Here is a 25843-nt window from a genome sequence, read left to right as displayed (position 1 = left end):
TTTTGAGAAACGTTCACAACCTAGTGAGGTGAAAAATATTATGATAAATATATTTTTCTTTGTCAAGTTAAATTATTTATAAATTATTTCCATCGTTACGTTAGGATCGGACAGAGCTATTTGAAGAGATATATCTGCCTGTTAACTGTTCCGAGATAGGGGATTTTCATAGTTCATAGTAGCGGGACTTTCATAGTTACATGGGTTTCGCGGAGTCAGAGAGGGAGGGACTTTCGAAAGAGGCTCGGGGCTATCCGTTTCCGTTAGACGTTTTGTGTATATATTACTTTGGCACATTTTCCGTAAAAAACGCCATAATTAGTCTCATTGTCGTTATTATTGTCATGTTTTTTGCGTTCACGGTAGCTCAGGAAGTAGAAGACCGGAAACTGCGGTACGGTATACCGGGAAAACGCTACATTTCAGGATCCTCTCAGTCTAGATAGGCACGCACTATTCACTTGCGGAACTGGACGAAGAAAATGTTGCGTAATAGACGCGTAAGAACCAGATCATATAAACAAGGTTCGAACAGGAAGTCGGGTCAGAGTGATGTCTAAGAAGGTGTTAAGGTTTCGGATTATTGACTTGTATGGCATTTGTTATTGTTGAAATGCGACGGACAGAACTACCGATCGGATGTTGACAACCCAACTATTTTAACGACATAGGCTCGACTGAATAATTCAGGAAGTCAGCTATAAAACTGGCAGGAATGTGATATTTCTGGCTGTCAAGGAGAAAACAATGTGTTCCGCAGAGAGAAATATAGACCTTCAACCCATATGTAAGTAGAATTACATTAGTCAGGTCATTACATTACCATCACAAGTAGCCTACGTATATGTTGACACTTCTACGTCAACAACATTTAATCTCATGCTCATATCTTCCAATAACTAACTATTGATGATACAAGTACTGCTTGATGATTGGAATAAATCCCATTAGTCCATAAATAATATCAATGTTTTCGCTTTGGTTCCACCGTATGCTTTATCCACGTAGTGTCCGACCCGAGTCTCATCCTGGAGCTGAAGACAAGGCGCCCTCCGTCGCTGGAGGGACGGGCGGGCTGTGAGACGTGGAGTGTGGACTTTTCTCCGGACGGAGCGTGGTTCGCCTGGTCCATGGGTCACGGGATCGTATGGGTCGTCGCTTGGCCCCTTGACTCCGAGTACTGTACTTTCATAAGCCATAACAAATGTTTAAATGAAAAAAATGCCCCAAATCCCCCTCCGTTTCGTGTCTCATGAATATTATAATGCGTCTTGTGGTCGGTGTCCTCCCACCCACAGAGAGAGCCAGGCAGGTGAACTGGACAGAGGCGACAAGAGTTTCAGCTGCGGGGAGCCAGTGTGGGGACTTGCCTTTGGACCCAGACCACCCAAGTCCCCCGCGTTGTCCCATAAAAACACACAGAGTAAAGGGGATCGGTTACTCCTAGCCACGGGCCTTGAAAATGGAGCGATTAAAATCTGGAATGTTCTTACGGGTGAGATCCTATTTATTTTTAATTAATGGTTGAATAGATCTCTGACCTATATGCACTACTGGCTACTTATTACTCGTCGTTTTTTGTTCTTATTTACATTAAGGTGGTCTTCTGTTTGATCTCCGTGGCCACGAGGGAGTCGTACGGAATCTGGTATTTCCTCAGAACGGAAAACTAACCCTTGTTTCTACTTCTCGCGACAGGACGTTGAGAATATGGGACTTGAAACATAAAGGTTAGTCATTTAGTAATTCAACCAGGGCTGTACTTTTTTGGTATTCATTAACTTCCTGTTCAAATGTCATGCAGTCAAAGCCCAGATCGTTTTTGTTGATTTGCATCACATTGCATTTTAAAAAGGGTTTGTCCCCTCCTATGTCACACCATTATATTATTTCAGTGCATGAATGTGTTATGTACTCATGGGTTCAGTTCCAAAGGTGCAGGTTCTGACGGGCCACAAGGACTGGATCAGCTGCTGCTGTGTCTCCCCTGACTGCAGCATGGTGGCTTCAGTGGGCCGCTTCGACAGAGTGAGTGGCTTGCGTTTCAGTGCTAGGTTGAATACGTGCTCATACAATAACACTCCTGGCTGGGCGAGCATGACATATCAACAAACCTGAGTGAGATAAGCATCTGTCTTCATGATCTCAGTCCTTCCCTCAGTGGCTAGATATTTATAGAATATTGAAACAAACAAATGGATCTTTCTCCATTGTTTGTAACACACACAAATTGAGTTTTACCCTCTTAAGCCTCTTTTGTTTCTCAGATGGTGTGTCTGTGGAGCCTTCGGTCGTACACGTTCATCAGGAACCTGACGGGGGCACCACACAAGACCTTCTACCTGCTAGCATCATGCCACTTCTCCCCCGACGGCGCGCTGCTGGCCACTGCCGCCTTCAGCGGCTCCAGCTGGTGGATCGACCTGTGGGACCCTTACACTGCAGATAAGCTGGCCACACTGGTGTACGTTCTGCATGCTCACACGTAGAGGAGCTGGTGTACGTTCTGCATGCTCACACCGTAGAGGAGCTGATGTACGTTCTGCATGCTCACACGTAGAGGAGCTGGTGTACGTTCTGCATGCTCACACCGTATAGGAGCTGGTGTACGTTCTGCATGCTCACACCGTAGAGGAGCTGGTGTACGTTCTGCATGCTCACATGTAGAGGAGCTGGTGTTCATATTACATGCCCCCCCCCCGCACCCCCCAACCAAAAATATAATTGGTGCTACCCTGACAGCCTTCCCTACTAAATCTGACATAAATTGAATAAGTAGTGAAGTATACATTCCCCGCAGCGCTCGCTAAAGGTACAGTTACTTCGATTGAGCAGCCCCGCCCATTCTGCCGGCGATTTGAGTTCACCCTGCAGAAGGGTCTGGAGAAGAGCAATACATTTCTTTCTGCTTCCGATACGGTTTTGCGGGAGCCAATCACCAAGCTGGCTTCTCCCCCCTGGCGCGCAATTGGCTGGTTTAACACACTGATGACAGGGAAGCGGCGGCAAGCATCCAATTGCGTACACAGTCAGTTGAACTAGGCCCGATGATCACGCATCTTCAGCTGAAGAAAATGACAGCAGCTTCCCCAGACCAACGTTCAATCTACGATTGAGCTTGGTCTGGCAATAGCCAGGCTAACAGTTACTCATCACAACACTGGTTGGTTTGTTAGGAGGAAGTTACAGGTCAGTACATTAGACATAATCAAGGAAAGGTCACACCTTATGTTGGATGTTATGATGATGAACAACAGATAGGTATGTGTCTGGCTTCTCTCTACGGACATCTGTACTATAAGCAGTCATGATGTATCACAAGATCACTTGAGCATTTCAGAACACACCTGGTGCATTGAATATGAGCCATGCGGTCCCTGCTCAAGTCATTTGCAAAAGGCAATTTAATTAGTTTTTTTTCTATCCACAGCAACTACTGTGAAATTTACGGGCAGAACCAGATCTCTGCGATCCAATTCTCACATGACGGTCTACACCTAGCAATAGTCACAGAGGACAGGTAATGGATATAGACATCTTTTGACATCAGTTTGTTCCAACACATGGAATGAAGCCCTCAGTAGAGTTGTGTGTGTGTGGCTGCAGGGCACTTCGTATCTGGGAGCTGGGTCAGAAGGGGATGGTGATGCAGACCAAAGAGGACCGGGCCTCCAACGGACTCTGCTGCAACTTCCACCCGCTGGGCGGAGTGGTGGCCACCGGGTAATGGCCGTCCTTGTTCATAGTGAACAAGAAACGCATCCTATACTAGACAACCAGTACCAGCAACACTTGCCTATTTATTGCAAACAGTATAAAAAAAAACCTTATTATGAGAACCATTACCAAAAACACATCCTTATTCAAAGAAAAGTGCGAAAAAAAACATTTTCCATAAGAATGACCATTATTCTATTATATTTCATGTATATACAATTTTCGCCCTGATCATTCACTTTAAGAACAAGTTGTTCTCACAAAAGCCAACGCAAAAGGCAGGTCTTCCTCATTGTGTTCTCGACAGGAAGCAGCAAGCCCTCTGGCCTCTTCATGTTGTTGTCTGATCTCCCCAGGACCAGAGACGGCCACGTCCGGTTCTGGAAGGTGCCCGCCGTGGTGCCCACTCTCTGCCACCTCTGTCGCTCCACCCTGCGTCTCTCGGTCTCCACCCACCAGATGGAGGCGCTGCCCATTCCCCGGCGAATCCTAGAGTACCTCACTTACCGCAACATTCCCGCCCGCCTGCAGACCCCATGCTCCCCGGAAGACGACTGGGGCAGCTAAAGGACTGAAGGTCTAGCCTGAGGGATGAAGGTCAGGGCTCAGAGCACGTCCATGAGGTGGGGTTGGCACGGTCTTGGTGTCGGGTGTGTATGCGGGTTACTCTTGTGTATGCGTGTTACTCTTCTAGCCACTATGACGACTTGGTAATTATTAGCACACGAGTAATGACACATCAGTTGTTATTAGCACATGAGCAAGGACGCATCATTGCAGCTTTTGGCGTATCTTTAACTTACAGTAAGTGGCGAGGTTGTAGTTAGCTTGGACTTAAGAACCACTCATGCTCTCTGAGAACACCGACATCCTACTAAGCTCCTGGGGTCCTTATGCAGAGGCTGTTCATGGATGCAATGACAGCTAGGGGTGGTCAGGAAAAAACTATGGTTCACTCATCTTTGGACTGATGCAAAGTCAGCGCTTTACAATTTAGTGTGTTTACATACTCTTAGAGTGGGAGTGTTTCAGTTAAATGACAAGATTTTATTGCTTTTCTGCTAATGCACACATTGCAATTTATCGAGATGTACTCCATAATTGCACTAAACAAATTCTTGATATTCACACACACTTAATATTTCTATGATTATTTATTGTGTAAATAAGATATACAATTATATCAAATCGTTTGTTTACATTCTAATAGAATAAAAGCCATTTTTTGGTTATTTACCTCATAATCTACTTGTAAATAAATAAAAGAACATAGGAAGGACAAAGTAGGAAAAGTTTATTTTAGATATTCAACGTTTAAAAAACTGTAACAAAGTGTAATTGTATTAAAGACGAGGAAGAAATTTTGTAAGCTTCCTGGTCTTAAAGTTCACCATCTTGCAGATAAATGAGTGACTCTGCAACTCGGTACATTCCAGTCCATTTGTTTGTTTAAACACATTCAGTCACCTCCATGTCTACCTGGCAAATCACTGGAACCTTGTTGGAAGGTTTCCCTTTCATCCCAGTCATTCCATACCATGCCAAGGTTCCTGGAATGGGCCGACGTTATTCTCAAAGTCTTCCTTAGGGGGGAACCGTCACACGTATTGTGCAAAAACAAAACAAAGAACCTGCAACATCAACTCCGTCTGGGCGCATTTGGTACTTGTCAGCAATAGACAAAAAAATAAGTCTTCTTACTGAAACGCAGTGGCTGTTGAATAACGCAATGACTTCGAAACATGCTATGAAGCAGAACTTTTATACGGAAAAAGCCAAGAGTGATGGTTCCCCGGTCTGTCAACATCAGTAGACAGAGTAGACTACTTGAGAGCCTCAGAGACCACTAGGTCTCGCACGGCCTGGAAGGCTGCCACCATGGAGCTCAGCTGGATCTTCTCATTGGTTCCTGAGGCCAGCCTGTGTCTAAATAGAGTGTGTATGTGTGTGTGTGTGTGTGAGGGAAAAATACATTGTTAATTCATGTACCCTTGTTATTTTGCTATTTGTTTTGATGTTCCTCAAGTTGTTGTCTGGCATTAGTCTGTATGTAAAACAATGTGTCTCGTTTTTATTGTGTTATGTTTGACGAATTTAACTTGTGTCTGAGTGATGCAACTTACTCCACATCAGCGAGTTTGATGAGAAGACCCATCCGTATGGCTGGGGGGAAATCAACTGCAAGGGTAAAAGGGAAACAAAACGTTTTTTTCAGAATGGTTGACCTCACAAAACCACTCTGAAAACATCATATATAGATTGTGTATTTATAAAGATCATATATAACGTATGAGGAAATAAAAAAAATTGACCACTGGTGCTTTCTTAAATTTTCCCCAAGATGAAAAAATCTATACGAATCCCACCGCTTCATTTACATCTTAAAACTTCTCTGAAGCAAAAACACACACAACTCCCCCTGCAACAAGAGGGCCAGTAGTCATGGCAACAGCAGGGGGTCTCCCAGGAAACCGCAGCAAGGAAACAACAAGAGCTAGAATGCAGACGTAACAAACAAAGCCTGGTCTGCTCTGTACAGTACCCTCTAGCTTATGTTACGGCTCACATCCAAACAGCCTGGTCTGCTCTGTACAATACACTCTAGCTGATGCTACAAACCAGCTCACACCCATATGGAGCTAGGTCTGCTGTTGTCTGGACGTGTCCGACTGAGTAGACTCTGGGGCTGGGTGAAGATGCACACCACATTCGGTGATCATGGCACCCAGGATAAATCAGCCATCAGCACGGACACACACACTCAGGAGAGCTTTGACCTCACCCCACCTTAGCTGCATGCAACAAACCTTCAAACTCTGCCTTAAAATAAACTGGTCTCTCAACGTCATCTCCCTGTGTTCTGGGGTTGCAGGAACCCAGTAAAGCCACCTAGGTGACGTGTGTTACAGTAACTACCTAATGTTCAATAAATGTCCTTTCTACCAGTCCCACCGGGCCTTACCTCGGTGTACCAGCAGGTGGACTTCTGTAAGGATGTCATGGAGGGCCAAGCCTTTCAAGGTCTTCAGCTCGAGGATCTCTGTCAGGACAGTGCTAAGGCCCATTATGCAGCAGCGCTTCGAGATTTGTCATGCTTTAACCCTCCAAATATTAGACTCCAACTCCCTTGAAATAACCTCTTTGACGGTTAATCAATTTACCTTCAGGCGGTTTCAGGCTTTTTATTTGGTGTACTGTTACTCTGGTTCTCTTGAACAATAATGTACGTCTGTACATTATGTACAGACGGACACCCCGTGTCTTCTCACAACAGGCTGAAGGATACGTTGGTAGGCGGCGGTGAAGTCTTTGTTGAGCGACCAGTCGAGGATGTTGGCGATGTCGGAGCGGAGGGGGTGACCCGTGCAGGTGTACACAGTCTCCTCGGTGACCTTTCCATACGCCATACTGGTGCTCTGGGAGGTCAACACACAAACGTTTCTGTTGAGATGTACTAAATATATATATATATAAACCCCAATGTACAGGTACAGTCTTGAGCAGGACGCCGTAAATATTTCTAAAATGACACTTCCAAGTCACTTTGGATAAGAGTGTCCGCTATATGACTTAACAATGGGTGAACTAAACTGTGGTAGAAAGCCTTTCATAGTACCTGCAGTATGTTGAGCGATCTTCTCATGTCTCCGGACGACAAAGTCACGATGCCCCTCATGCCGTCGGGAGTTATGTCGATGCTGCCAGAACAACAAGGTTGTCAGCGCTTTGTAGAAATACCTTTCCGAAAGTTCCATCAAGCTCCATGAGATTATCCTCGACCCCTTGCACATTCTGGTTTCTCGCCTAGACTGTGCCGTCTACCCCTGCTACATCATAGTAGGACTGTTGGATCCCAGGTTAGATCATTATTAAGCAATTCCCTGCTTCCTGGATCAACCCATTTATTTGATTCATATGATCAAACTCACAGGTTATAAAATAACTCAACACTCTCCCGCCATACTTAAACCCTCATTCTACTTAAATTAGTCGCCGTGGATCGCTGCGCGGGTTTCTAGGTTAGGGCGGAACGAGGTTAAGGGTAAATAAACTAATAAGGTCAGGGTGACTAGACAGTGAATATACTGGGGGAGGTTAGGGAGAATAAACTAGCGGAGGTAAGGGTGAGTAGACGAGGAAGGTTACAGTTAGGGTGAATGAACTGGGGGAGGTTAGGGTGACTAAACTAGTTGAGGTGAGGGTGCAAAGACTAGTAGAGGTTAGGGTTAGGTTAGTGTGACTAGACCAGTGGGGGTTAGTTTAGGTCGAATAGACTAGAGGAGGTTAGGCTGACTAGGCTAGTGGAGGTTAGGCTGACTAGGCTAGTGGATGTTAGGCTGACTAGGCTAGTGGAGGTTAGGCTGACTAGGCTAGTGGAGGTTAAGGTGACTAGGCTAGTGGAGGTTAGGCTGACTAGGCTAGTGGAGGTTAGGCTGACTAGGCTAGTGGAGGTTAGGCTGACTAGGCTAGTGGAGGTTAAGGTGACTAGGCTAGTGGAGGTTAAGGTGACTAGGCTAGTGGAGGTTAAGGTAAGTGGAGGTTAAGGTGACTAGGCTAGTGGAGGTTAAGGTAAGTGGAGGTTAAGGTGACTAGGCTAGTGGAGGTTAGGCTGACTAGGCTAGTGGAGGTTAAGGTGACTAGGCTAGTGGAGGTTAAGGTGACTAGGCTAGTGGAGGTTAGGCTGACTAGGCTAGTGGAGGTTAAGGTGACTAGGCTAGTGGAGGTTAGGCTGACTAGGCTAGTGGAGGTTAGGCTGACTAGGCTAGTGGAGGTTAGGCTGACTAGGCTAGTGGAGGTTAGGCTGACTAGGCTAGTGGAGGTTAAGGTTACTAGGCTAGTGGAGGTTAAGGTGACTAGGCTAGTGGAGGTTAAGGTGACTAGGCTAGTGGAGGTTAAGGTGACTAGGCTAGTGGAGGTTAAGGTTACTAGGCTAGTGGAGGTTAAGGTGACTAGGCTAGTGGAGGTTAAGGTGACTAGGCTAGTGGAGGTTAGGCTGACTAGGCTAGTGGAGGTTAAGGTTACTAGGCTAGTGGAGGTTAAGGTGACTAGGCTAGTGGAGGTTAAGGTGACTAGGCTAGTGGAGGTTAGGCTGACTAGGCTAGTGGAGGTTAGGCTGACTAGGCTAGTGGAGGTTAAGGTGACTAGGCTAGTGGAGGTTAGGCTGACTAGGCTAGTGGAGGTTAAGGTGACTAGGCTAGTGGAGGTTAGGCTGACTAGGCTAGTGGAGGTTAGGCTGACTAGGCTAGTGGAGGTTAAGGTGACTAGGCTAGTGGAGGTTAAGGTGACTAGGCTAGTGGAGGTTAAGGTGACTAGGCTAGTGGAGGTTAAGGTGACTAGGCTAGTGGAGGTTAAGGTGACTAGGCTAGTGGAGGTTAAGGTGACTAGGCTAGTGGAGGTTAAGGTGACTAGGCTAGTGGAGGTTAAGGTGACTAGGCTAGTGGAGGTTAAGGTGACTAGGCTAGTGGAGGTTAGGCTGACTAGGCTAGTGGAGGTTAAGGTGACTAGGCTAGTGGAGGTTAGGCTGACTAGGCTAGTGGAGGTTAAGGTGACTAGGCTAGTGGAGGTTAAGGTGACTAGGCTAGTGGAGGTTAAGGTAAGTGGAGGTTAAGGTGACTAGGCTAGTGGAGGTTAAGGTAAGTGGAGGTTAAGGTGACTAGGCTAGTGGAGGTTAGGCTGACTAGGCTAGTGGAGGTTAAGGTGACTAGGCTAGTGGAGGTTAAGGTAAGTGGAGGTTAAGGTGACTAGGCTAGTGGAGGTTAAGGTGACTAGGCTAGTGGAGGTTAGGCTGACTAGGCTAGTGGAGGTTAAGGTGACTAGGCTAGTGGAGGTTAGGCTGACTAGGCTAGTGGAGGTTAGGCTGACTAGGCTAGTGGAGGTTAGGCTGACTAGGCTAGTGGAGGTTAGGCTGACTAGGCTAGTGGAGGTTAAGGTTACTAGGCTAGTGGAGGTTAAGGTGACTAGGCTAGTGGAGGTTAAGGTTACTAGGCTAGTGGAGGTTAAGGTGACTAGGCTAGTGGAGGTTAAGGTGACTAGGCTAGTGGAGGTTAGGCTGACTAGGCTAGTGGAGGTTAAGGTTACTAGGCTAGTGGAGGTTAAGGTGACTAGGCTAGTGGAGGTTAAGGTGACTAGGCTAGTGGAGGTTAGGCTGACTAGGCTAGTGGAGGTTAGGCTGACTAGGCTAGTGGAGGTTAAGGTGACTAGGCTAGTGGAGGTTAGGCTGACTAGGCTAGTGGAGGTTAAGGTGACTAGGCTAGTGGAGGTTAGGCTGACTAGGCTAGTGGAGGTTAGGCTGACTAGGCTAGTGGAGGTTAAGGTGACTAGGCTAGTGGAGGTTAAGGTGACTAGGCTAGTGGAGGTTAAGGTGACTAGGCTAGTGGAGGTTAAGGTGACTAGGCTAGTGGAGGTTAAGGTGACTAGGCTAGTGGAGGTTAAGGTGACTAGGCTAGTGGAGGTTAGGCTGACTAGGCTAGTGGAGGTTAAGGTGACTAGGCTAGTGGAGGTTAGGCTGACTAGGCTAGTGGAGGTTAAGGTTACTAGGCTAGTGGAGGCCAGTATCATGGTGAGACCACCCACCTCTCCTGCTGGATGACGTACTCCAGACGGGGGATCATCTGGTCTTGGGACAACGGGGCGAAGCGGAAGCGCGTGCAGCGGGACTGCAGGGCGGGGATGATCTTGGACAGGTAGTTGCCGATGAGGCAGAACCGCGTATTCTCCGTGTATTTCTCAATTACTGAAGCACCGGAGAACCACATCAGAATTGTCAACAGAATATTACAAAATAACTAAAGCTTAAGAAATCAAGGGAATATCAGCTCCAGCAGAGACCTGAAAATGTATCCCATCTGCAATGTGCACAAACTCGCATTCCTAGCGGGCCTAACACAAATAAACAAGGTAGGTTACGTTTTTATGTTACAAGGCCTACCTGGTGGTACCCTTGAGCAAGATGCTCCCCCCTAACTATTCTATTAATGATTAATGATGCGATCCAAGGGGAAATCCTCTGTAATTAGCAGATTGTTTGCTATATGACCAAGCAAAAACGAAAGTGACTTCCACAGGAGGGAATGTCGTCTCAAAATCATTTATGTTTATAAATAAAAATATCAATGATATGTTTTATCTTCAGATTTTCCTATGTCCCCAAATGTTAATGGTTGTTGGGTTTTTCAGCTCAGAGGGGCAATACAACAGCACATGCATATGATCCCCCTTTAACCCTATGGAAGTGTCAACTCGCTTTACTCCGCAATAATAAAAACTTGCAATCGTACTGTAAAATAACAGCAATGCAATAGTAAAGCGACAAGGTCTTTTCATTGCACCAGAGCCTCAGCCACAGCCTGCAGAGTGGCTACTCAGCAGGCAGGGTAGGGCACAGCAGGAGCTGCTCGGCCAAGCAGATGGCTTACCTCGCCGCAATGCATTCTGGGCATCCTGGGTCATGGCATCCGCTTCGTCCAGTATCACCAATTTGAAGCCTTTTCTGGTTTGATGGGGAAACAAAAAAACACAAAACAAAAACAGGCAATTCATTTTATATTTCAAAAAAAATTCAGTTCGACCCCTATTTGGAGTTCAGAATAGCCTCATTCTAAAAGTAAGAGGGATGATTAGTCAAAGCAGTTACGTTAATATGATGCTTACTTAAATATGGTCCTGGTGCTGGCAAAACTCAGGATGGGACCTCGCACCACGTCAATACCTCTGTCGTCTGAGGCGTTCAGCTACAAATTACAACCATTCAAATGTAAATGTCAAATTAAACGTCAAATCAATAACCCACCCGAATATGTCCTAGAGGTTAAAACGTAGAGCAGGGTTCACCTCCAGCACCATGGAGTTAAACTCCTTCTCCTTGTACAGCTGTCTGGCACACGCCAGGATGGTGGAGGTCTTCCCCGTGCCGGGGGGGCCATAGAACAGGAGGTGGGGGAGCTTGTCCTGGCTGATAAACCGCTGGACTGGAGCACAGACCCAGAGGAAACACATACTCAAACTATCACATATAGCCATCATACATCTCCATGTTGTACAAACAAACACACGCGTTTCTTCTTTAGAGAAGAGTGGATATGGAGGGAGAGGGGTGGACAGATCAACAGAGAGAGATGGAGAGGGACTTCAGTGTCTTACTAGTGTAATGTAAAATATGGCACGTACACCTCAGTCACGTACTGTTCTCTATACTCCCATCGGGGAGGCGTAACAGGAGCCTCAGGAGTCGAACCAATAGGCACAAAAATAGCATCTTTCATAGCACCGTAACACTACTCAACTCAAAGGCCCCGCCACTGCCCCTGCCACTTCCTATGCCCTGCCCCCCTCTCCTTTTGAACATGGAATATGGACTATCAGACTACCTCTCTGACCACTATGCACTTAATAATGCACTTCAACAATGAACTTTACTTTATATGATCATACTGCAAATACTTATGATATGGACTGTCTGATTACTCATATCTCTATGCACTTTAATAATGGACTTGCGTTTAGTGTCTTATGTATTTTTCTTTTTATTTAAGCACTGCCATAAGGAAAGGCACTTGTTGATGATGCACTACTGGTTAGATGTAAGCTGCATTTCATTCGCACTGCTTCTACTGGTTCTCCTTACTTGTGCAATAACAACAAAGTTTAATCTAATCTACTTCCTAGTGTAATATAAGATATAACATGTACTTTCTAGTTTAATATAAGATCAAACATGTACTTTCTAGGTTAAAATAAGATAACATGTGCTTTCAAGGGTATTATAAGCTATACCTTGTACTTTCTAGTGTAATATAAGGTATAACATGTACTTTCAAGATAATATATAATATAAAACATGTACTTTCAAGGGTAATAAAATTTATAACATGTACTTTCTAGTGTAATGTAAGATATGACATGTACTTTCTATTGTAATATGAGGTATAACATGTACTTCCTAGTCTAATATAAGATATAACATGTACTTTCTAACGTAATGTAAAATATAACATGTCATTTCTAGTGTAGTATAATATATAGCATGTACTTTCTCGTGTAATATAAGATATAACATGTACTTTCTAGTTTAATACAAGATATAACATGTACTTTCCAGTGTAATGCAAGACTTTCTAGTGTATTCTAAAACATCATGAACTTATTAGTGCAGTATACAAGATAATATGTCCTTCCTGTTGTAATAAGGATAACAAGTACTTACTGGTGGTTAAAATATCCTGGTGAGAAATCAGATCATCCAGAGTCTGGGGTCTGTATTTTTCCACCCTTCAAAAGCAGTGAAACAAACATTATATAATGAATCAAATAGAGGATTAACATCACACAACCAGTGCCGTGTATCGCAGGTCGTAATGATAACCTCGATATGGTATCTTTAGACACATGTCTGAAGTTTTAAAAAAGTAAAGCAGAGCAAAGGAAGCTAAGAGGCTAACTTGAACCTGTCAGCCTCCTGCAGCCGACGGCTAACTAGTTAGCTCCATCACTAACACATCTAGATCTCGTCATCCTCACCATGGTAGATTCCTGGCCTTCAGAGTATCTTTGCTAGTATTGGCCATCGCCGTAATAATCACGGAATTTGATGAATTCTTTATTAATTATGAAGTTATGAACACACAGAAAGGATTGGAACTGCTCTGTTTCCACACACGTTTGGCGCGCTGTGCGTAGGACGTCACTGCGCTAAGCCAATCAGATATACTCTGTTGATGTCGTGGGCGGGGCTATAATGATAAATACGTTCAGAAAGCAGCTGTATAAAGACTACACCAGGAAATCAATTAAATAGTGTGGATCAGTCTTGTTCTTGTTTTATTAGAATATGACGGATTTTATGTAAATCGACAGATCTTACATAAAGGCGACTTGTTGAATTCAAAAGGGTGCAACAGTTTTTTCAAACCAATATTGCCCTCTCATCCCAAATGGGATTATAATTTTAAACGTAGTCTGAACTGTTTGGGCCTAATAACCTAGGCCTAAATAACCTAACACATATATATATATATATATAGAGAGAGAGAGAGAGAGAGAGAGAGAGAGAGAGAGAGAGAGAGAGAGAGAGAATTCTCTTGTAACGGGTAGGAGGTATAAATCGTAGTTACATTAGTATTCTAATGTAACTACGAATAATATAGTTACATGAACATGCTCAGGTAACACACACAGACACTGCAATGTGTTGAGACACAATGCAGATGACAGGTAGGAAACGTCGTACAAATGTCTCAAGGTAACCACCGGCCTATAGGAGGTGAAAATGTGATGACACGCCAGCATAACATCATTCAGATCCCGTCTGCTTACCTCCCACTCACACATTAAACAGAGAAACGTTTATAATTGTCTGACACAATGTATGCTATAATTGCTATAAAAGTTTTAGATAGATCTACGTTACCACTAATATAGGCCTTCATGTACACCAACCTGTTTCACTATGTATATTTGTTTAAATGTGTGATGTAGTATGTATCAAACAATAAGTATGTTATGTATGTTGTATGTATGTATGTTGGCCCTATTCTAAGTTGCCACCATTATTATTTAATACAAAAGGTAGTTCGGTCGTCTCGCGAGATCAGCGCATCGCGGTGGTGCTTCTCCCATCCAGCTTCCCTGGGTGATGCGATGCTGTTGCCGTGGATTTGATTGACAGAAATCATGTCGGTGTGGTGGGATGCTGCTCTGCCACGGGGAACGGGGAGTCCTTGCATGCAATTCACACAGAACCTTTAAAATGAAAAGGCCTCCACAGCGCGAGCTTCTAGCGATACACTGAACTGTTTATTTTTTTTTATCTTTAGGCTATTTATATATTTTTCTTTCCCATATCCACTTACAACGGAGCGACGCTCAATGGATGCTGAGACAAACCGTGTTCAGTTTGTATTTGTGCTCAATCTCTTCATATTGCGGTTGATATAGCATACAATCAAAGACATCTTTATGAAACCGCAGGAACTACAAGGACTGTTGCAATGGAGTCGCCTCGCTCTCGGCTTAAATCCGCTTTAGAGAGATAAAACACCGCTGGTCGTTTCATGGCGTTTGGCAGGCTGATTTATTTTGTGGGTCTTTCCACATTTGTTTTATAAACAGATTTCAACTGCAGAAACCGCACCGCTGCTCGCAAACTATGGACGAAGAGATGACAAAAAGCGAAGAGCAGCATCTTACTTTGCAAAAAGCCTTGCAGCAGTGCGAGTTGGTGCAGAATATGATCGACATCAGCATTTCCAGTTTGGAAGGTTTACGAACCAAATGTGCCACATCCAACGACTTGACACAACAGGAGATCCGGACGCTAGAGGTAAGCAGCAATCGCGTTGAAAACGACAACATTTTGTAATGCATCCTCACTATGAAAATCAATATGGGTTTGTCACGTCTGCCCGTCTCTGCGAGGCCACGGTGTGCATATTGTGCTGGGCATCTTTTCTTTAATAACATGTGTTAACCCGTGGTCAACTGGGGGGGGCAATGCGTGTGTTACGGTGCATTTCCACGTACAAGCCGTGTACCGTGGTGCGAGGCAGTGTTTTGTGCAGTGTAATAAATCAAGACGCGGGTCTGCAGTGGGCCGTCATCCTGCAGGTGGCGGGAGAAGGTGTTCGCTCCACTCGTCTCTATCACAATGTTCTATCTGCGAGCCTGGCCAAGGCCTAGCAAGCCGTGTTTACAATGAACAGCACCCTCAGGATCCATCTTCCTGTGCCTTTCTTCACACGGCAACCGCTGAACGGGCCGTATTCGTCTAAGAATGCAAAGAGGGGCATAGATTAGGCTACCCTAATCGCTGTCCATTATTTTTTATTGCTGTGCGTTTAATTGGCCGACAGGGTTTTCGGCGAAGGTCCTTACCCACGGATATCTGTCGTAGTTGGGATGTGAAACACATACAATCTGAAACCACTAGTAGGATGTTTAGGTAGGCCATAGCCTATAGGCGTGCTTTTCAAACAACACACTTGGCAAGCCAAAGTGTTTTGTACTTAAGGCCGCCTAGGTGTCCTGTCTTATTGGGGTAACCCTCTCCCTCCCTCTCTCTCCTTCACACATTATTTGAGTCCAGGGTAATTCAAAGGTAGGCAAGCCAAAAGTAGCTTGATTATAAAGTATAATAAAGTTTGTTTATTCATTTTATCTGGATGATGCATGGAAATCTGTAATAGTTGTAGTATAGTAGATTACTATATTGTAGTTATATTGTAGTTATGAGGAGATTGTAATATTTCAAAAACAAACATAAACATGCAAGCACCATAATTTTATAGTATTTAAAATGTGTGTATCGTAAATTATACTATATATAGTGTAGCAGGCCAACATGTTTACTATAGTAGACCTTCATGTATAATATAGTAATGTAGTCCAAATGTATACTGTAGTATAGTAGGCCTTGATATATGATATAGTATTGGAGGCCAAATGTATACTATAGCATAGTAGGCCTAAGAGTATACTATAGATTAATAGTATGAGCATGTAATGATCTCCCACTTCAATTTAATTAGAAACATATTCAGGGGTTGATTTGTAAACCTGTTCACATTAGTTTCATGAACTTGGATTTCGCTGCAATAGTGATTGCCCCATATAAGTTCCTGGTTTCAAGACCAGATTATAATTTTCCCCAACGGAAATGTGAATGCTTAACTTTCTTTCTACATTCTTGCAATGTGCACATTGTGATACTGGAATGTAAGTTCTCAGACATCTTTTTGAGATACAGTATGTGCGGACAAACTGTGTAAGGACCAGGCCTCTAGTCCAGTGGCTCCCAATTTTCAGTTTTCCTTGAAGTGTCACTGTTGACCACTTCTGGATTGGGATCATTGTGTGCCTTCGCCCTAACTACTGTCTACCCTTCACTATTGTGAAGGGATGTCTTTCAACAGTTGAGTTATATGACACTCAATGTATGTGCTTCTCTCCTCCGTTGGCTTAAGACATTAGCTAACTTCATTAGTGTGTGTCATATTCTAAACATTTGCTGTTATTCAAATTAAACCACAAATCATTCGGTCATAGTAAATCTGAAACCACACTGCTATTATTATCGCTATAACTATTATCATAAGTAGTAGTGGAATTAGTTGTGGTGAGTGGTTGTCTCTTCTAAGCAAGTTTTCAAGTACCTTCTATGTAAGCAAATCCTAGTTGTACCATGAAACATCTACTTCAGAACCTTGGACAGCAACTGACAGCAACTAGCTTCCCTCTCTCTTTAGGTTACTCTTTGTCAACCTGAAGTTTGCTACATAGCAAAAGGTCTGATCTTTGAATAGTTTTACATTGACAATGAAAGGGACTCGTCCTCAGTGGGAGGGGAAAGGAGAGGAATAGGGTCATAGTAATGAGAGTGCTGAAGAAATAGCATCTTGATAAAAACACAAACTGTGCTTATCATGCACGCACGCAAGCACACACGCACGCACACACACACGCACGCACGCACGCACGCACGCACGCACGCACGCACGCACGCACGCACGCACGCACGCACGCACGCACGCACACGCACACACACACACACACACACACACACACACACACACACACACACACACACACTAGAGCTGGCCACAGCTATATGGTTCAACAGTCTGCATGACACTCTAAAAATAATCATGACAGACAACATGCATACAGATTCCATCTATCCTACATTTAAAAAATATCCATGTGCAATTTTTGTAATTTAATGATCTTTGAGAGAGCTATGAAAATACTAGAAATAAATAGACTGCAAACCAAATACTAGGTATGTTATACTTTCAATCTATATCAAATGTTTGTAGTTGTAAAAATGTGCCCTGGCCCGATCTAAATAGAAACAGAGAAGACACAAATTTAGGGGTAATAATTTTGAAAGGTTATTAATGTTCAAGAACTGTCAAATTATTCCTTTGATGCTTTGTTGATGGAATAATCTGAGGGACATGCAATGGAGGACCATATTCTCAGGATGGTTGTACTTTGTGCTGTAAGGCGAAGCAGTTCACATTATACCAATATGACTAAGAGAGCTGCTGGTGGATGACACACTAAAAATGATTCAGCAGAAACGAAACACTGAATTAAACGGTCTCAAAACACTTGAAATCAAATCTGTAATTTCAAACAGTTGTAGTGTGTATATGTGTAAAATGATTTGACGTAGTAGTAGCTAATTGCATATTATTGTATTTAACGTCATATTAACAATGTTCTCAGACCTTTTCAGAGAAGTTTTCAGTTTTTTAATGAAATTAAGTGTTCGAAGATACACAGTGATATTCCCTGTCGGGAGGACACAGTAAATAAACTAAATCATGCAAAATCGATGCAATTTTTTTTACACAAATAGGCCCAGCTTCACATTGCATTACATCTACATGAGCTCAAGCATGTTAGTGAGTATGTGTGTATTGCTCTGTCATACACACATAAGTAAAGTTAGACTTTTGTGGGAGTGGATGGTGGTTGGAGTATAAGCTGAAAATAAAACCCAACTTGTGTCAGGGAGCAATGAAAACCCACTTTTATCGATTTAATTTGATGTTGTACCTTATATTCTAATATCTTTTAATTGCATTTAATTGTGAAAGATTTTAGAATATTCTATCTTTTAAATCTGTGATATCTCATATTTAAGTTATTTTTTATTTGATCTCACATTTCTTTTCAGTTTGTAATTATTGTTTTCTGCCCTCACCCCACCTCTTACATTCTCTTGTTAATGTTTCCCTGCATTGTGATTTCATTGTTTTAAATATGCTGGTTAAAGCAATCTGTAAACTGCCTTTTTAAAGCTCCTATACAAACAAAGTGTACTTTGATGATTTTCCTCAGGAGAAAGGCATGCAAGGAATATGAAAAGGGCATTAACAATGTAGTATGAGCAGACATGACGATGGCATCATCAAGACATCATTGTATTGTCCAGATTTGAACTGTAGTCTTGAGTCTCAGGAACGGCACTGAGGGGTTTGTGTGGTTCTTCAGAACTTCTGAAACCGTTGTTGTTTGTCCATGTTCCCCGCAAAACAGATACATGTATGAACTGGCTCCTTTTTTCATTACTCAGATAATCATTAACTTTCCGATTTCGTCCCTCCTCTGCATTTCCTGATTCAGATTTCTATAATGAATTTGTATATGAACTGCATTTGATGAAATAATGCGTGCATCGATGTACAGGTGGCCTTTTAGTATCCTGTGTTGTTTTTAGTGCAATAGGATCGTTGAATGGAGAGCTTTCTTGTGGGTCAGTGACTGTCAAAAATCACAGCCAAACAATTGTTTGTTGTCTCAACAATCATGAGCGTTACAGCCCTGTGCATTGCCAAATCCTTTTCACTAGTCAGTACTAGTGAACGCTTTACAAACTTAGTAAAACGCCTGACGTTTCAGAAGGTTTCCCTTCCGCTGAGCTGTGGTTGAATAGCCCTCGTGTTCACCCAGTAGAGTCAGGATCCTCTGGGCGACCACCAACTTATGTTTTGACGACCCTAGCCTACGTTGCAGTCATACAGAGCTGTAGCAAGCCGTGACCCCCCTGCGTTGCTGGCTAACCTTGCTGCTACGTTGTGTCCCGGTCCCCAGGGGAAGCTGGTGAAGTACTTCAGCCGCCAGCTGTCCTGTAAGAGTAAAGTGGCCTTAGAGGAGCGCAGTGAGGAGCTGGACTGCTTCCCGCGCCTCGGACACTGGTTCCGGATCGTCAACATCAGGAAGGAGATCACACAGGTGGGCCACTACTCCCTCTGCTACACTCCTATATTAATCGATAGTTGCCTTACCTATACTACACTTTATATATGATAACGCTTATTATAACAGGTGGGCCATTCCTCGCTCTGCTACACTCCTATATTATTCTACAGTTATCCTACCTCTACTACACTTTATATGTGATCACACTTATTATACCCTTTATATACTACAGTTCTGTTTCTTCTACTACATTGTATATTATAGCACTTATTACACCCTTTATATGCTACTGTTCTCCTTTTTCTAATACAATTTATAGCACTTATTATGCCCTTTATACTTCATACACTTCACTTACGAAAGACACTATGAAGACACGTTAGTATTTTCTTTTGTGTATAAATAAAGCACCTTTTAAACTGAAAGTTAAAAAATGTAGATAAGGTACCACTCTATAAAGAAATAAATGATCGCACGTTATCTTAACAACATTCAACATGTGACACTCTTACAGTAATGGTAGAACCTTTAACTTGTCCACCCCAGTTCTGCTGATTTTTCCTTCCCTAAGTGCAGGAAGCAGAAAATATGTAAATATAACTAATTTTATTGTATTTTGGTCAAATACCTTACAACGTTAATTGTTAAGATACAGTCTAAGTAGCTTTTTTCAACATGTTTAAACTGGACAATGTTAATTGTGGCTCATGATGATACGGATTGAAAACAAACAATCTGAAACGTGACACGCTTGGGAAAACTTGAATGCTTGTGTACCATGTGTGTTTGTGTTTGCATACACCTGTTTTACCTGTGTATATGTTTTATGTGTGTGTGTGTGTGTGTGTGTGTGTGTGTGTGTGTGTGTGTGTGTGTGTGTGTGTGTGTGTGTGTGTGTGTGTGTGTGTGTGTGTGTGTGTGTGTCTCTCCGGGGGTCTACCAGGAGATGAGTCCATGTGAGGTGACCCTGGAAGGTCTGCTGGGGCTGTCTGAGGAAGAGGTGTGTGAGGCCCTGCAGAAGTTTGGTGCCAACGAAGAGGAGTGTGCTCGGCTCAACGCCTCCCTGTCCTGCCTGAGGAAGGCCCACCAGACAGGTGGGGGTGGTCTCCACTCACACACACGCACACACATTAATGAATGCATGCACACGCACGCACACAAACACATACGCGCACACACACATGTTTTATTTTAGAATTACTTTACACATCTTCTGCTATCCGATATCGACACAAAGAAGTAGCTCAAGACCTTTGCGGGAAGTCTAAATGTTATTATTATTTGGTCTGTCGTCTTGCAAGCAACATCATTTTCATCCTACGGTTTTAAAAATATAAATCTGTATGTGCAGGTAGGGGTAAGACAGGTGAGGCCGAGGACAGAGGGGATGGAACCAAGAAATGTTCGGGTGGGAGTCAAACCACTTAGAAGCACCAGAATTATACTTCTGCAGGAGTCAGTACAATTCCTAAACATTATAATTGTTATATTATTATTATTATAATATTAGTGTCTGAAAGTGTCCGCCTGGCAGTAGCACTGATAGAGCTAGCATTTCCGTACACACAGCAGCCATCTGTGGCTTGCCCCTATGCAGTTACCAGCATTGTCCCCTAGTGGTCACTCTGAGTGGCTGCGGGCCTACGTTTTCTGATCAGTGTTCATTCAACTGTGTGTTGAGTCAACATACTGACTAAAACATTGTGAACATGCGTCTATTTCACTTTGGTGAGTAGTATACCACTGTTTAACTTAACGATGTGAAGTGAAATTATGACAGCAGAATGTGATGCAGAGTACTTGTTCAACTAGTGGGCGTAGCATTGCCCATAAGTGTGGGCGATATGTTAGTTAATTTAGTGTTAGTTCAATTAGCATCATGAATGTATCAGCATAAGAAAAATCTACCCAGGGTTGGTTGGTTCGGTTGGTTACGTCAGAATGTGACAAACGCGACAAGAACATTTAATGGAGTCTTTCCTTTCTCTTCTACTGCCACGAGATTAAATACATAATAAATAGGCCCCCATCAGTGAAGAAAATTAGTCATTATTTATTTATTATTTCATATCAAATTTAAAACTTCTGAATCACTGCCCATGATTATTTTCTTTGGGTTATTTATATAAAAAGTATACTATCTTTAAAAGGATAAGCATTTAAGAATCAGTCAGCAAAAATCACTGACTGACGAAATAATACTAGAAACAGGTGAGAAATAAATAGATAGTCTAGAGTGACATCTAGTGGAAGAAGATCAGAACTACACTGGAGCCAGGTCAATCCTAGTGACACTTATTCAACTAACAAAAAACAGTAATTATGCTTACCATACATTAAACATGATCTAGGTGTGACCAGTCTTGCAATTTATATGTTGCTCTCACATGCAAATAACCTTTCATCCTTCCTGGCTGACAAAGTCCAGTTTCACCAGCAAACACAACTTTATTGCTTCAGTAGGACAGAGACAATATTTTCATGGTATAAACCGATTTAAAATAATTTACAATATATTATTGATAAATAAAATAAGTAGGTCTACAATTAAGAATATTTCCATTTTGTGTATTTGTTAGTATTTATTTATTTTAACAAGGGTATGCATTTTAAGATAATATGTTCTGGTTTGACAAATGGGTTAGACAGGCAATACAAAAGCAATATTAACAAAATATAATACCTTGGTTGTACAATAAAATAAGATAAAATATACTTGGTAAATCCCAGAAGGGAAATTCAGGTAGCAGGATTAAATCCATCCCCCAACAAGACGATGTGATATGACATTTAGAGCGTAATTTAGATTTGTCCCTCTGACAAAATGGATCCTTTAAGATTTGACTGCCTAGTGCAGACATAACACAACGCAAGAGCAGCTACAGCCTATCACTGGTTTAATATAAACTTATAATAATAATAATAATAATAATAATATAACTTTAGTTAATAAGTTATCTGTTAACACATGTTTGTGTCCTTCTTTATGAAGGTGATGTGAGCCAACATGGAAAACAAGCAGTTCTTGTTAGCAACATGGTATCATTAAAGACACACAATAAAAATACAATCAACTATTCACTGATCTGATACGTTTTTCTTCTTATTGATTATGGTTTTGACTTCAAGTACTAGTTACCATAACAGTATAATAATTTATACACTGATAATAGTATAGTTAATATAAACACCTGAATTGATATGTCTGAATTGCATTATATGAATGTATAACCAGAGCTGTTATAGGTATTAAATTGGCTTCTGGCATTCGAATAAGGATACATATTGCCCTCTATCGGAATTGCCTTGAAGTGCAGGCATACACGCCTTAGATATGTGTCTGGTCGTGATTCAGATTGCCTGATCAGACTGAAATGCATTTTGCTTTACTAATGTCTTGGAAGAAATGGATGCCAGAGTGAGCTTTCGAGCTGGAGTCTTGAACCATGCAATGGTTCAATGGCAGAGAGATGTAGAATTGAGTAGCAGAGAAGTGAGCACCCATAGAGTGTTTCTTGGATACCTTTATATAACGCCATAGTTTGGCTGTGTCGAGCTCAGTCTGTCCAGCGGTTGACTTAGATGTCCGTGTCCAAGAGAGGGTAAAGCTATTGGGACAGTAGAATTTAATATACACTGATTATTATACTGCTGTTATAAACGTGTTCTCTCTAGAGCAGGGGTCAGCAACCTTTTCAACATGCAGTGCCTGTTTCTCGTTAATGAGTGTGCCTTAAGCAACACTATATTAAAAATTAAGCTGAATTATGACACAGCGACCAATAACATTTCCAGAAGACCTGGAATTGTACTATTTCCATATAGTCCACAATCATGCATCAACATTTTAAATGTTTTTTTGGTTGTTACATTTGCAACATGGGCTTACAAATTCTAATTGCATATGTTCCATCTTAAAACACCATTTTCAGAAACTCATTCAAAAATATATTTGCACTGTGAGAAATGTAAAAAATTATAATATATGAGAATGTTGGAACCATCCACATCAATATCTTTAAGACATGTAGGCCTACAGCTTTGCAAACCCATGTGAAGGCGATGCAAATATGCCACATGCAACAATATTTTAAATATATAACTATACAACCTACCGTATGTTGATATTACTCACAACATAGGTTTAAAAACTATTAATTGATCCCATTTCAGAACACTGCTTTCTGTAACTAATTTAAACATATTTGCACAGGGAGGAAATGCCCAAAAACAGAATAAAGTGCAATGATTATGCTGCCGCATTGTGCTGTGAAATTTCTTAATAATAATAATAAAATAAAAATAAAAGATGTTTCTTTTTTTTTTTTTTTTCAAGTGCTGATTATGCTGCCCCGTGCCAGTGGTGGCACACGTGCCAAGGGTTGCCGACCCCTGCTCTAGAGCCACTTGTCTGTTCTGGCCTACTCTAGAAAAATGGTGGTGGCCGATTACAGTGCCTGCTCCCTAATCTAAAGGGCTCTTTCAATGACTCTTATTTTCAGTAGATTATACTCTTTCTTCAGAATATTATGATCCAACTCTGCCAAGTATGTTTCGCTAAATTTCACAAAATCCTACACACTATAAATTTAATTATGGTCGTTTTATGGTATAATTTCCTTAATATATATCATTGCTTATTTAATGAGAAACCTAGTCAAATGTTTGTGCATATTTAAATAACATCACACTTTTCGGTGTATAACCTATATGTTACAAATCAATAATTACATTTCCTTTTCTCTCCTCTTTGTTATAAGTCCCTTATTTATTTAAATAATACGAGCCCAGTAGACAAACAGAAAAGGGAGTAATATATATATATATATATATATATATATATATATATAGGAAATATATATATATAACAGAGCCGCAAGGTGGCGCTGGAAACCATGAATTGCGTTTCGTCCATGTATCTTTATAATGGTGTAGCTAACAGTTCAACCACATGGGGGCAGTAAGGTATCACGGTCTAGCAGCACGTTCTTGTAAACACTGTTAATAAACTCAGAGAAATCAGCCCGTCACACACTAATGAAGCTAAATGTACTACCGTTATACCCCACACCTTTCCAACAAGATTTATTTATTTTAAAACGGATGATAAATTGCGATTACCAGAAAAATGGACACACATTTAACATTGTTAGAGTCTAATCAACTGTTCTCCACAAAAACCCATCAAGGTTTAACATCTCCGTTCTAAAATCACCCAGACCACCCTGTCGCTTGCGCTGCTGAGCTTTCTGGGGTATTGTGTGTGTGTGGTTGTGCTTGTGTGTGTGTGTGTGTGTGTGTGCCTGCCTGCCTGCGTGAGTGTATGTGTGTGTGTGTGTGAGTGTGTATGTGAGGTTGTGTGTGTTTGTGTGCCTGCCTGCCTGTAAGTGTGCATGCGTGCATTTGAGTGTGTGTTTTGGTGTGTGTTTGTATGTGTGTGTGTGTGCGTGTGTGTGTGGGCTCCTGCCTGTCTTTCTGTCTCATTGATTTGATTGGAGGGTAGGAGGCGGACAAAGAGACAGACAGCTATCCCCCTGAGGAGTCCGTCCGGCGGTCTTATCCGCCCATGACTCAGTCCAGCTGGGTCTGCTGTGATGCATGCTGGGAACTGGGAAATAGCTGTCGCCTCTGCCGGGGGGAAGTACTCCTGACCAGATTAGAGAGCCTCAGGGTCCCTGGACAACACTGCTGTCTCCCCCCTCATCGGGGAGGACTTGGACACCGGTGTGTGTATCCTGTCTCCGATCCTTCTCTCTCGCGCTCTCTCTCTCTCTCTCTCTCTCTCTCTCTCTCTCTCTCTCTCTCTCTCTCTCTCTCTCTCTCTCTCTCTCTCTCTCTCTCTCTCGCTCTACCTCTACGTTTCTCCATCTCTCCCTCTCTCTCCCTCCACCTGTCTCTCTGGCGTCTGGCCCCCCCCAGAGGAGCCACTAATGGTCTCTCTATAGAGGGACCTGGCAGGGAGTTGTGTGGCTGCACCGCGGGAACGCCTCACAGGGCGGTCGAGAGGCACTCGCAGCCAGGAGAACAGAGGCCGGCGCTCTACCCAGAGCACAGATCCACAGCACTTTGGCTTTCAAAGTACAAGCGCACAGCCACCTGGCACTGCGTGGGGTCTAGGTTGTGTTCTAGCGCGCGTATGTTATCGGCAGGAGTCCTTGTTGTTTCTCGACTGTCTTTTGGTGGGGGGTGGGCTATACTGTGGTGTTTCCCAGTATAGCAGCGAGAAACATGCGTGCACTCACGTCGGCTGCTGCTCATCAAGGGGTTACACAGCTCAGCAGGGGGGGGGGGGGGCTCTCTCTCCTACCAGGCTCTGTCTTCGTACGCCCACGCCCCCCACCAGGAGCGGGGAGGTTCTCTCCTTGTCCCCGGATCTATTAATGAGTTATCATATTCCATCTCTTCTCTCTCTCTCTCTCTCTCT

The 25843-nt window shown here is 42.8% G+C and overlaps 3 protein-coding genes across 3 annotated transcripts in view; 2 read left to right on the top strand and 1 right to left on the bottom strand.

Moving 5' to 3' along the window:
• The first annotated feature begins 453 nt into the window (after window positions 1-453).
• LOC130383942 (WD repeat and SOCS box-containing protein 2-like) lies at window positions 454-7879 on the top strand. Its single transcript, XM_056591876.1, has 9 exons — window positions 454-787; window positions 1009-1177; window positions 1299-1495; window positions 1599-1730; window positions 1928-2028; window positions 2268-2464; window positions 3431-3520; window positions 3607-3723; window positions 4074-7879. Exons 1-9 carry the CDS (start codon window positions 748-750, stop codon window positions 4282-4284), a joined length of 1254 nt encoding a protein of 417 aa, XP_056447851.1. The 5' UTR covers window positions 454-747; the 3' UTR covers window positions 4285-7879.
• Window positions 4911-13382, bottom strand: LOC130383943 (replication factor C subunit 5-like). Its single transcript, XM_056591878.1, has 11 exons — window positions 13234-13382; window positions 12920-12984; window positions 11548-11684; window positions 11368-11447; window positions 11133-11206; window positions 10291-10450; window positions 7334-7415; window positions 7004-7133; window positions 6680-6757; window positions 5841-5895; window positions 4911-5643 (listed from the first exon to the last, which is right to left on the bottom strand). Exons 1-11 carry the CDS (start codon window positions 13278-13280, stop codon window positions 5541-5543), a joined length of 1011 nt encoding a protein of 336 aa, XP_056447853.1. The 5' UTR covers window positions 13281-13382; the 3' UTR covers window positions 4911-5540.
• A 1320-nt stretch (window positions 13383-14702) lies between these two features.
• The window catches only part of ksr2 (kinase suppressor of ras 2), a 136616-nt gene continuing 125475 nt past the window's right edge, over window positions 14703-25843 (top strand). Inside the window, exons 1-3 of the mRNA XM_056592208.1 lie at window positions 14703-15034; window positions 19312-19452; window positions 20363-20513. Of these exons, the coding sequence (XP_056448183.1) occupies window positions 14861-15034; window positions 19312-19452; window positions 20363-20513 (466 nt within the window). The 5' untranslated portion in view covers window positions 14703-14860. The remainder of the gene's footprint in view (window positions 15035-19311; window positions 19453-20362; window positions 20514-25843) is intronic.

The sequence above is a fragment of the Gadus chalcogrammus genome, chromosome 6 (assembly GCF_026213295.1).
Source record: "Gadus chalcogrammus isolate NIFS_2021 chromosome 6, NIFS_Gcha_1.0, whole genome shotgun sequence".
Lineage (NCBI taxonomy): Eukaryota > Metazoa > Chordata > Actinopteri > Gadiformes > Gadidae > Gadus > Gadus chalcogrammus.
Note: the sequence above shows the minus strand (reverse complement) of the source record. Positions and strands in the feature narration are given on the sequence as shown.

Coding starts and splice junctions, on each gene's coding strand:
- LOC130383942 (XM_056591876.1), top strand. CDS start 748: ATGTGTTCCGCAGAGAGAAATATAGACCTTCAACCCATAT. Junction 1,731..1,927: donor ATGGGACTTGAAACATAAAG/GTTAGTCATTTA, acceptor TCATGGGTTCAG/TTCCAAAGGTGCAGGTTCTG. Junction 2,029..2,267: donor CAGTGGGCCGCTTCGACAGA/GTGAGTGGCTTG, acceptor TTTGTTTCTCAG/ATGGTGTGTCTGTGGAGCCT.
- LOC130383943 (XM_056591878.1), bottom strand. CDS start 13,280: ATGGCCAATACTAGCAAAGATACTCTGAAGGCCAGGAATCTACCATG. Junction 11,207..11,367: donor AGCACCAGGACCATATTTAA/GTAAGCATCATA, acceptor CCATCAAACCAG/AAAAGGCTTCAAATTGGTGA. Junction 6,758..7,003: donor CTTCACCGCCGCCTACCAAC/GTATCCTTCAGC, acceptor CTGTCCTGACAG/AGATCCTCGAGCTGAAGACC.